Raw genomic sequence first — 14590 nt, 5'->3', positions numbered from 1 at the left:
TGAAGATGGTTGCTCTTAAGGGTGAGAGGGCATGGAGTATACTACTTACTCTGTCAGAAAACAGATGTGTGGTAATGAATGGAATTCCTTCTTTTCAGTTTTGTTTTTCACCAGACACATTATTGAGTCATTGTGAGTGATGAGGGTTGGGAGAAGAACAGTTGGCACAACTGAGAACAGCTTTTATTTGAGATCAGTGACCTTGCAGTTATTACCTTCCCTTTGTGTTTTTATGTCTTCTTACCTCTTGGATGTGGGAAGCAATACAGAAAAGTGTTAAGGAGTGTGGGTTCTAGAAACATAGACAACGGGATTTGAATCTCAGCTGTGCTACTTACTAGCTGGTATTTAATCTATCTGAACCTCAGCTTCCTCATTTGTGAAATAGTGCTAAAAATAAAACCCACTTCACAGATGTGAAGATTCAGAGTACCTGATATATAAGGTCAATGGATATTTTCTGATTTTGGGCCAAGTGGACTCTTAGTTCTGTGAATGACAAGTATAATATCTATTTCTAATGGCAAACAGTAGTATCAGCCATCTGTAGCTGCTTCAGAAACACTGGGTCAAATAAGCTTACCTCGTCTTCTATTACATCAGACTGTTGTGATGGCTGTACTCAGTTCCTCTCCCAAAATTCAATGCCTGTTGTTTAGAATGCATTTTTGGCTAATGGTGGACAATAATAGAAATGCTGAGCTCCTTAATATCTCACAAGTTCACTCATACATGGGTGGGGCCAGAGCCAAAGAAATATACATTTATTACACTTTTTATGTCACATTTTTTCATGTCCTCTCCTCCAAATGGAATGTCAAGGAAAACATCGATTACACTCTTTCTATCATAGTTCAAGAAATACTTGTTAAATACTTTCTAAATCATGGTAATTTGATTGATACTGAAGGATAGAGCAGGAATTTATGCTAGGGTTGGAGGAGAGGAGACGTGCACACCAACAACACAGTATGTGAATGGGGGCAGGAGTGACACCCACAATCCACAGTAGAAGAGGAGGCCACCTTTCAGCAGCGGTTCAACACACCTGAGCCCTGTTTGAGTCCCATTTCCTTGATGAAGTTATCTCCTCCTACCATTCCTCTTTCTCCTCTCCTTTCCTCTGTTCCAAATCACAGCCTCCATGAATATTCAGATTACAGAAGCCAGGACAGGGTCTACAGAGACGGGCTGAGTCCACCCTCACCTGGAGAGGCTTTGATGGAGAATCTTGGCATGGGGAAGACTTGCCTCTTTTCCCCAACTTCCATCTCCACGGCCAACTCCTACATATCTTTTAAGCCTCATCTTAAGCCCTGACTCTTCTGTGAGTTCTTCCTGAATTCTCTAGACAAACATTTTGGGGTGGGGTGGAGAATGCATTATTGGAAATAAAATGTAAAAATAAATGTCCCTTATTCTCCTTGGAGCTCTCTTAGTAGTTATTTCTCTCCAATGATCTTTATGTTTCTCTTTGTCTCTTCTTATCCAACACTGACGTTCTCTTTCCTCTCCTAGTATAGAACCTCTGGGACAGGACGGTGAGAAATAATCAGGGTCTCAAGGGTAGAAGAAGTAATAATGTGGTTATTGTGAAGTGATGTTTAGCATCAGAGACAGTGGGTACACAGCTGGACCTGTTGTGGGGTGAGGGGCAGGAACATTAGTTAGAAGACACTCCATGTTGTACCTCACACACGTTTGCATCATAGCATTAGGCACTTTGCTTGTCATTCTTTGCATGTTATTTTACCCAATAAACTTCAAATTTGAGAGAAGGTAGGAGTTCTGTTCATCTCTGAGACCACAGGCCTAGAAAATGTCACTGATTTCCCATGGCCACTAAATAAGTCAATTGGCTGTCCCCATTCCAACTCATCAGTTTGCAGATTTGATCCAACTGAAAAATAGGGATGGAAGGATCTGGAGACAGCTTGTCTATCCTTGTTCAGAACTGTAAATTGGCGATGTACCTTTGGGTTTGTGACTTTATTCTTTGAATATGTCTGCTCAGCCTTTCCTAGATCTGATGCCATAAACAGCTCACTGGAATTAAGCTTATTGTTTTAGTCTGTATGTGCTGCTATAACTAAATACTACAGGCTGGGTCATTTATAAGAATAGAAACTCAGTTCTCACTGTTCTAGAGGCTGGGAGCCAAAGATCAAAGCATTAGAAGGTTTGGTGTCTGGTGAGGGCTGCTTTCTGCTTCCAAGATGGTAGCTGATTATTGTGTCCTCTGGAGACGGTGAAACTGTGTCTCACATGGCAAAATGGACAGAGGCCGTGAATCCATTCTCTCAAGCCCTTTTATAAGGGCCTTAATCCCATTCATGAGGTTTTACTCTCGTGTCTTAATCATGTCCTAAAGACTTACCTGTTAATACAATCACAATGGTGATTAAATATCAACACATGAATTTTGGGAGACATTCAGACCACAGAAAACAATTTCAAGGCAGTGCACCCCTTATTATCAAAGGTTGGAAGTTAAATTTTGTACATTGGCACTCCATTCTTCAGCCTCTCAATGTGATAGTTTTGAGCAACCCAAGCTTACACTGAGGAATGTAAGGTATTAGGAAGCTCTCTTGCAAATTTAACCTTCTGCGCAAAGGAGCATGTCCTGATGAAATGCTTACCTTACTCGCCTCCCACTGAGGTCTTACGTAATGATGATAAAGAAGGTAGCCCTGGATCACAGCAAATCATCATGCTTTAAGGCCCTTACACTATAGGCCTAAGATGGGAGTGGTAGCCTTGAAGATCTCCGAAATGCCTCTGGGATTACATCTGGGGAGAAAGTCTTGATAACATGAACTCTGTCTTTCAGGAGAATAATAAACACATGGAAAACTTATTTCTCCAATCTATTCATTAATTCTTTCATTTGCCTATTTATTCAGCACCTTCTGTGAGAGGCACAGAGGTGATAGATACTGGAAATACAGTACTAGTCTTTGTTCTTGAAGTCTGTGAGGGCACGTTACATCTCCAGTTGTAGTGATAAGTTAGGCCAGAGGTCAGCAAACTTCTTCTGTAATGGGAAAGATAGCAAGCATTTTAAGTTTCATGGGGCATAAGGTCATTGCTGCAACTACTCTGCCATTGTTACATGAAAGGATAGATTATTTGTAAAAAAAAAAAAAAAAAAAGGTCATGGGCATATTCCAATAAAACTTTATTTATTGACAATAAAATGTGAATTTCATATAATTTTCATGTTTCATATAATACTATTATTCTTTTGAATTTTTCCAAGCATTTAAAACTGTAGCAGCCCTTCTGAATTTACAGACTATACAAAAACAGGCAGTGGATAAGATGTAGTTGGCAAGTATACATTGCCTACCTCTGATCCAAGACCTGATCACTGCTATGGTTTGAATGTGTCCTCCAAATTTCCTATTGGAAACTTAATCTCTGAATTCATATGTTGATAGTATTTGGAGATGGGGCCTTTGGGAGGTAATTAGGATTAGATAAGGTTATTAAAGAGGAACCCCCAATGACGACACTAGTGGCTTTATAAGAAGAGAAGGAGAGACCTGAGCTGACATGTTCTTGCCCTCTCACCATGTGATGCTCTCAGTGATGTTATGATGCAGCAAGAAAGCCCTCACCAGATGTGGGCTCTTAACTTTGGACTTCACAGCTGCCAGAACTGTAAGAAATAAATTTCATTATAAATTACCTTATCTGTGGTATTCTCTTATAGCAACAGAAAACAAATAAGACAGTTACTGATGTTACTGATAGTTTAGATCTGTGATTCCTAAGTCCAGCTGCTGTTCACCCTAAATGAAGATCCAATCAACACTGTATGTGTAATCCTTATCTCTCCCCGAACCCCGCCCTTCTACTTCTCTCAATCTCCTGACCCCAACTCTCATTTCACAGGTCTTTCTATAAAACAGAAATCTTTTTAAAATTTATGACACTTCTGGGGACATCTGGGGACTTTTTTTTTCCTTTGAGAAAATGAAAAGGACTCCAGTGACTATTTGGTCTTGAAACAGTTTAATTTAGTTTTTTTTTCTTTATTCCCTTTCCCTGTCTCCATTCTAGAAATTAACATAAAAATTCATTCTGGCTAAATTCCCAATACATTTTCACAGTGAGCATTTTCTGAAGTGAAAATTAGTAGCTTCCTTGCAGTTTTCATCAGAAATGTGAAATTGTGGAGCTCACAGGGGTGGAGAACTCAAACCCCATTTATGGATTAATACATGCTGTTGAGGGTACCTCACTGTCTGCAGAGTGCTGGGGCATCTTTTCTACAGAATCCTGTGTATCTAAATAGTATATCTTAATTTTCTTTCTCATTCTACCAGTGAGAAAATGCCATTTTCTATTTGCAAAAATGAATTACTATATAACAACTAGTACCTATATAAGATTACATTATTTACATCATCCTTAGGGATTGCCAGCATCTGGGCAAGTTATAATGTATCTTTCTAGTTCCTCCTCCTGCTCCTTTCCTTCTCCTGATTTTTATCCAGGTGGCATCTAGTTACAGTGAGCATTAAGGGCAACCTCAAATGGGAACCACTGTTAGTGGAGATAGACATATGGTAGAGGAGTGAAGGGAGATGACCTCTGCCTTAGTCTAGTTCTAGCCATTTGGTTCCCAAAGCAGCCTCGAATCCTTCAGTCTCAGGATCTAAGCAACTGAGCTAGCATCCTATTTTTTTTTCTTGTAATGGCTCTGGTTACTCAAGTCTAAAACCTCTAATGGTATAGCATATCTGACTTCTATGGCAATTTATAGGGGCCATGGAAAAATAAATAAACGTAATTGTTAAAAGCATTTGTAGGCTGAAATCAGATAGGTCTGGATTTGAATCCTAGTTTTTCTGGTGGGAAGCCATTGTAGATACTAGAAAAAATAATTAATTTCTTTATGTATTAGTTTTGATACCTATGAAATGGAGGAAAAAACCTATCTCATAAAATGAAGATGAGGATTAAATGAGATAGTAAATGTTCAATAAAAGGCTGAGGAGAGAGTTTAGTAACAACTCAGAACAAATGCTACCACTCAAAAGAGTTTTCTTTTTTTCCCCTTCATTCATGCTGCAAACATTTATTAAACTGCTGCTCCCTTTTAAGAACATAGATAAATAAAATAGATGTACAAAATGAAATGGAGGAGCTTACATTTGAGTAGAAAAGGCAGCCATCTACTTCAGCAAGGGTGTAAGTATAAAACAGAGGCATGTCCTGGCTGAGTGGCCCCCAGAGGTCAGAGCCATCGGCACACCTGAGGATGTCAAAGAGGAAGTGGATGAATAGAAGTTTTTCAAGTAGTCAAGGGTGAAAATATGTTCCCACTAGAGGGATAGTGCAAGAGTTTGGTATTGCTAGAGTTTAAGGTAGTGAGAACGGAGAAAGTGGTCACAGAGGCTGGGGAGGGATGCTGGGGCCAGGTGATGTGGAGCTCTGAATGGCGCAGGAAGGAGTTTGATCTCTGTCATACTCAGTGGGCCTTTACCACGTGGGGAAAAGCAGAATGACATTAATCAGGTGATGTTCTTCCCACCTCTGAGTGTGGCTGACCCAGAACAGAGACCCTAGAACGCTCAGTCACCACTGATGCGTCTAACCCTTCACTTATACATGAGGAACCTGAGGCCAGAGATCAAGTCATTCTGCAAAACACTTGACCAAGCAAGAACAAAACAAGAATAGGTTATCTGAGTCCAGCGCTTAAACTTCCTCCACAGTAAGATCCTCATTTAAATCCAGGCTGCTTCATCTAAGCCCTGCATTCCATGTACTTGATTCCAATACAAGTACTGTTTCGCGTGCTTTACCCCACCTTCTGAAAGCCAGCACTGTCAGCTCTGCTTGCTGGAGGTGGGGATCTCAGGAGCAAGTAGGAGTTTTCCAAGGAGGAAATGAGTCGATTGTAATACCTTACAGATGCAGAAACAAATTTAAAACCCAAAATAGATTGAGAGACTTCCTTCTTTTCCTTGAATTTGCACTCACTGTTTTACCACTGGAAACCACCGCATCACTCAGTAGCTGCTGCCCAGCTGCCACCCAGTCCTTCCTTCCTCAGGGCCTAGCAGGAAGTACGCCAGGCAAAATGTGTGCTTGTGGCTGTTTATATACGCGCGCGTGTTTGTGTTTTCAGATTACGGGTACCTGGGGAACTCGCGCTCCCGAGCAACAGAGCAGGGGCTCGCCTGGGTCTCCACCCATATCAGGGCCCAGAAAAAGGGGTAGAAGCTGGCATCACTTCCAGCTTTCGCAGGCTCGGTTCCAGCAGCGCCTCCGCTTCTCCAGACCCTGGGCGCTTGCCTCTCTCCTCCCTTAGCAACCGGGAGGCTGTGGATACCGCCGGAGGGTGGGGGCTCGGGAGGCTGCGGGTATCCCGGGCGCCCAGGGGCGGCGGCGGCCCAGCCCAGGTGCCCGCGCACAGGCAACCTCAGTGCGGAGACACCCCGCGAGCGCGACTGTCGCAGCGCCAGCGTGCACGGGGCCCACTTACCCACCCTCCGCACCTGCCGCGGGGTCCAAAAGGGATCCTGCAAAAATGAGCCATTCTCACCCAGCTGGGTAAGTGACAACTGGAGCTTTTCCACGCTGCGGCAGGTGGCGGCTTCAGCCAGCGGCCCCTCCTCCCTCCTGCTGCGGAGGGAAGGGGCGAGAGGGGAGCGAGGGGGACGGCTGTAGAGAGGAAAAAATATACAAATTCTGGGTTGCAGGGAGGATGGCAGAAATCCCAGGCATCATGTCTCCTCCCTCCCCTTCTTCGTTTATTTCACCCACGTTCGCCCCTTTTGAAATTCACCCTGGAAGGATTATGAAATGGATGTGAAAAACGCATACCTTAAGCAAGGACCTTCTCTGGGATCAAGAAGATCCTGTGGTGTGGACCATGTGTTTAGATGCAAAAGAAGAGATTACCAAAATATACATTCGTTTAGAGATTTGAGACTGAGAGATGCAGTCTCACCGTAGCTTACATATAAGTGAAATGTGAGTTTATTCAGTATTGAAGGAGGTTTCATTGGGAAGAGGGAGTATTATTTCAGGGTTTTTATCTGCCCAATCTCAAAAGGATCATAAGGGTCTTTTAAAAATATTTTAATCAAGGAAGGTTTTATGGCACAGAAAAAAAAGAGGAAGGAGTTGTGTGCCTGTGCATTTACTCATGATCTTCAATTGCTTTAGATAGGTGAACTCCTTAGAGGACCTATTTTGGCAATATTCAATGTATTCTAGAAAGAACACCATCATTATTGGCTGTTGCAAAAAAAAAAAAAAAAGATTTTTTTTTTAATTGGAAGGGAGAATATTTCTTCCTGAATTAAACAACGTAATGCATATTAGATGGTTTTTTATTATGATACATCTAGTAAGAAGATAAATATCATAGTCAATCTTGCAACTAAATTGAAGATACTTTCCTTTTTAATTGCATTTATTGCACATTTTTAGGAGCAGCAAATTAGCAAAGGACAACATATTTGAGATCATTTGGAGTTTGTAATGTTTGAAATACCACATTAGTCATTGTGTTGGAACTTATACCCAAACTTCAAGATTTTACTTTTTAATGAATTCTCTGAGTGTAATGACATAAATGAGAATGTTCAAAAAAACTAAAGCCATATAAGATGCCATATTGGAAATTAGTTTCAGAACTTTTAGAAAAGTGATATAGCCATGATTAAATGAACTTCTTATTTTATCTCAAGTTGAATTTAATTTAGGTACCTTAACATTTTGGTGCTGAACTCCTGTGCAATTTTAGTTAACTGTGGGTCACATAAGATGTAAATAGCACTATTTTTCTGCAGCTGATGTTTGCAGTATGTTTGCATTTGGGAAAATAAATGTGTCAGTCATGGTTGTCTTCCTATGTTTTTCAAGGTTTGGCTAGCTAGAATCTGATTAGACCATTTAATCATCTATTTTAAAATGTGAAAAAAACCTGTAGCTATTTATTAAACTGAGCATGATTAAGATTTCAGAAACTAAAATCAAATTTTTCTGAAGCTCCATTAATTCCAAGCCTACGGGGAAAAGGGAAAATTTATGATTTAATGAAAGAGTATGTTTCGTGATACTCTTTAGGAAAGATATTAAGATGGCAACAAATACTTCTCACTTAAATGGTAAGTTCCTGAAAAGTAGGCACCATATCTTATTAATTCCTCTGCCCCCATTACTTAGGACAGTGTTCAGAACAAAATAAAACTCAACAAATGTTTATTGAATAAATTATACCACTGGATGGTGAATCCAATCTAGAGGTGCATGTATTCACAACTGAAAACTTTGTTAGAACTAAATATTTATTAAGTGTGTACCATGTGCCAGGATGTATTCTAATGTTTTACATGAACTATCTTATTAAATCTTCCCATCATGCCGGTTTTTAGTCACCCTCATTTTTATAGATAAGAAATTTGAGGACTGAGAAGTTTCTAGAGGTAGCACTGCTAGGAAGGGTCAGGGCTGGAATACAAAGCCAGACAGCATAGCTTCGGAGCCACTGCTCTTCAGCATCACCCTATGTTGCCTCACATAGTCAACAACTGAAATGTACAGGAGCCTAAATATATAAACATTTTTGTCTGGATTAGACCAACATCTGACAGAGGATGGCCGTATGTAAGCATCTAGCATTCTGATAGCTGATTAGAGGCTAATTTTGTAATAGTGTGCATGTGTACATATTTTTTGGTTTTAATTTATCTAAAGTAAATGAAAACAATAAGCATAAATACAACAAATCTAAATGTCTTAAAATTCACCCAAGAACAAAATTATTTGAATTGCTAAAGTTTTTCCTCAAATAAAAGTAGTGACTTTTTCTTGCTTATGTTACCATTTGGAAATAATAAAAGTTTCAGTAGCAAATAAAAGTTTTCATTAAAGCTGAGAAGGCTTTTCTATCATTACTGAAGCAGTTTGTACTTATTACATTTTAAGGATAAAATGGTAATAAAGTGCAGTTACATACTAAAACAAAAATTTTAAATCCCTAAAATGCCACCAATCAGTAAACGATGTCCTGATTCCCTCTCTTAGTGCTTCCTTTGATTTCCATTGCTTACTTAACTACAGCATGAGGCACTTGATGTAAAAATTGCAAAGGGCCTGTGCTGGCTTTGTTCAGATAGTTTGGAGTAAATAAAAATTGTTCTTAAAACTTCTGCCAAAGACAATAGAGATTTTGAATCTGAGCTGCATCATAATCTGGTGGAAGTCAACTATAAAATGCCATTTCAAGCATTGCTATCTCTAATGAAATTGTTTTAGAGTGAAAAATTAGAACTGATTGTCCCTCTAGTTTGCTAAATCTCACCCATGTTGCTATTTGTGTGTGTGTTTGTGGGTTGTGTACAAGTCCTAGAGGTGGAATAGGGATTTTATATCCCTCAATCATGCATGAGGATAAAACGATATGGCTCTTCTGGCTCCTTCAAAGGATCATTATTGAATTCATGTGAAGTTGGCTTTCTCTGTGAAAGATACACTTGGCTCTAAGTAGAGATAGTCACACTCGTCTGTAAATTTTCTTTGAGGAAGAGAGAATGAGAAGCATTATAGCTCACCACAAGAAAAAAATGCAGAAGACATAGGTTTTGAAAGACTGTTCAAAGGTTTAGAAGCATTTTTTGTTAGTTTAGACTTTTCATTTATACCTTTTTAATGTAAAGAAGTGTTTCTGTAATGACAGAGTACACTGAAGTGTGGTAAAGAAATAATTAATACATCCTTAGGACTATCTGATAACTCAGTCCTTTTTCATTGAAGGCAGAGTAAAGGTCATTAGGTCAAGTTGTCCATTTTACATAGTATGTGTATCCAGGAGAAACATCAATGATAAACCCACCATGTTATTTACTACAGGAAGGTCCATTGCATTCCTAAGTAGCAAGTGTTTCTTGCCTTCTGAGTTAGCAAACTGGAATGTACTTTGGATAGCTACAGTACCATTCATTTTTTACCCACTCCCACTACCAAAATTATGTCTTTCACACAGAATTTCAGACTTTAAGTCATTAAATATTTAAATTAAACTTCAGTACTTTCTATTCATCCTCCTGTTAAATATTAACAAATTAAGGAGTAAATTGATTCTGCTTAAATGAGGTGAATTAAACAGGCTCATTTGTTGTGGCTTCCTCTGTGAAGCATTTCATGTTATAGATTCTGCTCTTTTAAAAATATTTGTAGATGTCATTTCTTCTTTAACTCCTTTAACAAACATGTTCAGTTAAGTAGACAGGAATGGAAAGGGATTTGTTATGGCAATGTCATTTAATTCTTTGAATTTTTTCAGTTATAAGGCAAAAATCACATAGTAATCGCACACACAAAAAATGTTTTTGATGATCTTTCAAATGACAACATAATTAGGTCCTTTTTGTATTGTACCAAAAACTAAGGATTGGAAACTACAGTGTTTGACTTACAATTGGATTTGTTACCCAGTCATGAAAGTCATTTGTTGTATCAATATCTGTGCAATACTTCAAATTGTCTGTTTCTCAGATGTTTTTCTAAGTTCAAAGCACTGAAATAAGACCACCAGACGAAGAGAGATGTGTCTTTCCATTGTAAAATATAAAGCTAATTACAAAAAAGTAGGTGGAAATCAACATGGCTGGAAGTCCATTTTTCAGGAAGATCAATTTTGGGGGCGTACAAAGCAAACTTGAGCAATAGAAATTGATTCCCTTAAAACAATTGTATTGGTCCATTCTTACACTGCTATAAAGATACTACCTGACACTAGGTAATTTATAAAGAAAAAAGATTTAATTGACTCATAGTTCTGCATGGCTGGCGAGGTCTCAGAAAACTTACAATCATGGTGGAAGGTGAAGGGGAAGCAAGGCACGTCTTACATTGCGGCAGGAGAGAAAGCAAGTGAAGGGGGAGTGTCACACTATTAAACCATCTGCTCTCGTGAGACCTCCCTCACTATCACAAGAATCATAGGGGAAACTGCTTCTATAATCCAGTCACCTTCTACCAGGTCCCTCCCTCAACATGTGGGGATTAAGATTTGAGATGAGATTTGGGTAGGGACACAGAGCCAGACTATATCAACTATCCTTCTCCAAGTTCCCCAAGAAAAGTCTTTGGGTTTCTCTCAGTCTCTGCTGAGAAAAAGCTTCTCTAACTAGGGAGGACAGGTGGAGACTTGTCCAACTTATTTTGATTATTAATAAATCCATACAAGGTTTTCAGGGAGATGGGAAAATAACTTCTCTGACTCAATTCTGAATTTAAAAATCAGCCTCAAATATTCTGAATCTGAGGTAAAGTTTAATTATTTTTGAGATTTTTAATTTCCAGTGATATCCTTTACAATGAAAACTTTAGCCTCTGAAGGTAGTACTGAAATAATCTTCTAACCTTTACTTATTCATTTTGGTATAGACTAAGAGAAATTGTATGCAGGCTGAATTATTGGGTTTTCTCCTGCTGTGGCTTACTCACTTGCCCACACAAATAGTTGAGAATACTGTATGTTATGGAATGACTCTATAAATGTCAATCAGTTTAAATAAATCTGTCAAATCAGGTGAGGATAAAATTTGCAAAAGAAAAAAAATCTAAGATTAAACATTCATAATAGTTTGTAAGTGTCTTTGTCACCTTTTTCTAACTGGAAATCATAAATGATGTATTATGTGTGTGATTTGCACAAAAAAAGAGAATAGAGGAAAATCGGCTGAGTCCAGACAAAGAAAAGACCTTGGCATCACACAAAAAAATAGTGAACAGATATATATTATGCTTTCAATTAAAAAAAATTAAGGTAAATGTATTTATATAGAGTTACCTCATTAATTTTACTTTTTGTTTAAATGACCAGCTACTGGTTCAGATTATACTGAATAAGAATACTTGTGCAGTGCCCTATTTGTACAATGTCTACATACTCAAGGGAGAATTATTTGATTCTGTAGACACTGCATTTTGATTTTTCCTCAGTTTCTTTGGTTTAGATCCATGGTTCTCAAACTAAAATTGCTGAATAGTACATTATACACACAAGCATATGTATTGTACTTCATGTATTAAATAAGTGATTTTCAAGGATAGATTTTTTTTTTTAACCAGGTAGTATATTTGTATATTGTGCTAACTAAAATGTCAACCCAGATGTAAGATAGGATTTACTATTCCTCTGGGTTCTAGCAGAAGTCATTTGGTTCTTACACTGGCCAGAAGCTCTAAATCACTCTCTTCTTGCACAAGTCCTGGTAAGGAAACACATCCTTCGCTGACAACATCATTGCTGCAAATTATTGTATCAGGAAATATACTCAGATTAAAGTAATTCACCTGAGAGCTTGCCTTTTTGGATTAATGTTTTTCTGGAGGAAAGAAAAAAGATATGACAAGTTGAATAATGCATCTTGAAAACTCTGAGACTCTTTCAGTATTAAAATTAAAAATTTTGACAATTGTAAAATCATTGCTTTCACAGTTAGCCACAAGAAGCATACTTTAAAAGTAAAGAACACTGAAGAGTGTAGATATATAGATTTTATATAGATCGGGATTCTTTAACAATTTCTTATTCTCTTGCAGGTCTACTCGCTCTCACTCTTTGTCCCCTTGTCTCTTTTGTATGGTTAACTCTTTTGGTCGATGGGCAGATTACTGTGAGGTGCAGTTTCTTCTGACAGTGAAAGCATGGTTTCCGCATGCTCTGGGGATTCTCTTAGAGATCTTCATTATCCTCTTCTCTTTCTTCTGAGCTATCTACATGCATATTCTGGGATGTGGAAGGTATCTATGCCCTTTTTTAACGGTTATCAATGATCTTTCTGTTTGCCAACACAGATAATTCAGAATCAAGGTATGGTATTTTGGGTTTTTATGTACTTAGAAAAGATGTTCCTTATTTCTTTTGTCTAAATCCATGATACATACTTAAATTGGTCACCTCTCTGGTTATTTCTGTGTCATGGATTTAATTGTGCCACCCTACTCTCTGCCTGCTGCCCTCTCCCCTTGTAATTTATATGTTGAAGTCCTAACCCTCAGTTCCTCAGAATATGACTGCATTTGGAGACAGGGTCTTTAAAGAGGTAAGGGTTAAATCAGGCCAATGTGTGAACCCTAATCCAATGTGACTGGTGTCTTCATAAGAAGAGGAGATTAGGACAAAGATGCTCACAAACATGGCCATCTGCAAACCAAAAAGAGACCTGAAACAGGCGCTTCTCTCACGGCTCTCAGAAGAAACCAACCCTGCTGATATCTTGAAGTGTCATTACTAGCCTCCACACCTATGAGAAAATAAATTTCTGTTGTTTGAGCTGCTTGATATCTTGTTATGGCAGCCCTACCGAACTAAGGCAACCTGTTTGTATCTGCTGATGCTCATTACTTGGCTGTGCAAAGGCTGAAAGTGGTTTTTATGAGAAATGCAGAATCATTTATAATAAATGATTGATGGGTAACATATGAAGGTCACGGGTGTCTTGATCAATTTGGGCTCTTAAAATAGAATACCATAAACTGGGTGGCTGATAAACAATAGAAATTTTTTTCTCACAGCTCTCGAGGTTGGGGAGCCCAACATACATTTGCAGTTTCTGGTGAGGGCCTGCTCTCTGGTTCACAGATGGTCATCTTCTTGCTGGGCTCTCACATGGCAGCATGGGTGAGAGAGCTCTCTAGGGTCTCTTTTTTAAGACACTAATTCCATTCATGAGGTTCTACCTTCACCTAATAAACGCCTAAAGGCCCCATCTCCTAATACCATTACATTGTGGGTTAGGATTTTAACATATGAATTTTGGGGTGATACTGACATTAAATATATAACAAGGATAATGGAGATTTGAAGCCAAAAGTTCAAAAGGGAGATAAAAGTCAAAGCTAACAAAAAATATGAGTAAAAGCTTAGTGAGGAGAAATAATTAAGGTAATAAATCCATGATCTCTACAGGTAAGGGTTGAACTGTTAAGTCTGATTAGTAATCAAATTACTCCCTACCTCTCAGTGCCTGATGCTGGTTGGGAGAAAAAATGAACATTTTAAGCTGTTGATCCATTTTTATGTGTCTGTTATTATTTTTCTAAAATAGTCACAACATTTACAAATTAATGAAAATTCTTAGGGCAAAATATTGAAGCAAGGAAAGAAACAGCAGGGAACTAAACAGACAATATAAATTGCACATAGTAGTTATGAAACAGCATTAAAAACTAAGGATTTTAAATTGAATTGAATCATAGTGTTTTATAGGAGCAGTTAATTTGGCATTCTCTATATGCCATGAATTGTAATATTTTATATTTGTGAATATTATTTGGCTCTCATACAAAGAAGCTGTTTCTCTTCATAGCTTGCTCCAAGATATTTACAATAATATTGTTTCTGTTGTTTAGATTGAAATAATTTGCTGTAAATTAGAGTAATAGAGTTAGAAGGAACTTCAACTCTCTGGGTACTAGGGATTCAAGTGTTTTTTTTATTTTCCTCTTTGTATTTATCTCTATTTTGAAAATGTTCTACTTTGAGCAGAAAAGTACCATGAGGAAAATCAAAATCATTTGAACTCCTACATCCATAGATAATTAGAGTTTG

General features: G+C 38.2%; 1 protein-coding gene and 1 long non-coding RNA gene across 3 annotated transcripts in view; one reads left to right on the top strand and one right to left on the bottom strand.

Annotated features, from left to right (window-relative positions):
• Positions 1-749: 749 nt before the first annotated feature.
• LOC105710310 (uncharacterized) lies at positions 750-6624 on the bottom strand. Of its 2 annotated transcripts, none has more exons than XR_001105740.3 (4): positions 6503-6624; positions 5164-5266; positions 2643-3664; positions 750-2377 (listed from the first exon to the last, which is right to left on the bottom strand). It is a non-coding gene; the product is annotated as an uncharacterized LOC105710310 (long non-coding RNA). The 2 variants fall into 2 exon arrangements; XR_002478031.2 differs by having other exon boundaries at positions 6507-6624.
• Positions 6461-14590, top strand: part of ERICH3 (glutamate rich 3) — a 114998-nt gene continuing 106868 nt past the window's right edge. The window contains exon 1 of the mRNA XM_012442565.2: positions 6461-6570. Coding sequence (XP_012297988.2) covers positions 6548-6570 — 23 coding nt within the window. The 5' untranslated portion in view covers positions 6461-6547. The remainder of the gene's footprint in view (positions 6571-14590) is intronic.

The sequence above is a fragment of the Aotus nancymaae genome, unplaced genomic scaffold (assembly GCF_030222135.1).
Source record: "Aotus nancymaae isolate 86718 unplaced genomic scaffold, 86718_ANA_hifiasm-v0.15.2.pri h1tg000007l, whole genome shotgun sequence".
NCBI lineage: Eukaryota > Metazoa > Chordata > Mammalia > Primates > Aotidae > Aotus > Aotus nancymaae.
The sequence above is the reverse complement of the archived record's forward strand: the minus strand, read 5'-3'. Positions and strand labels throughout refer to the sequence as shown.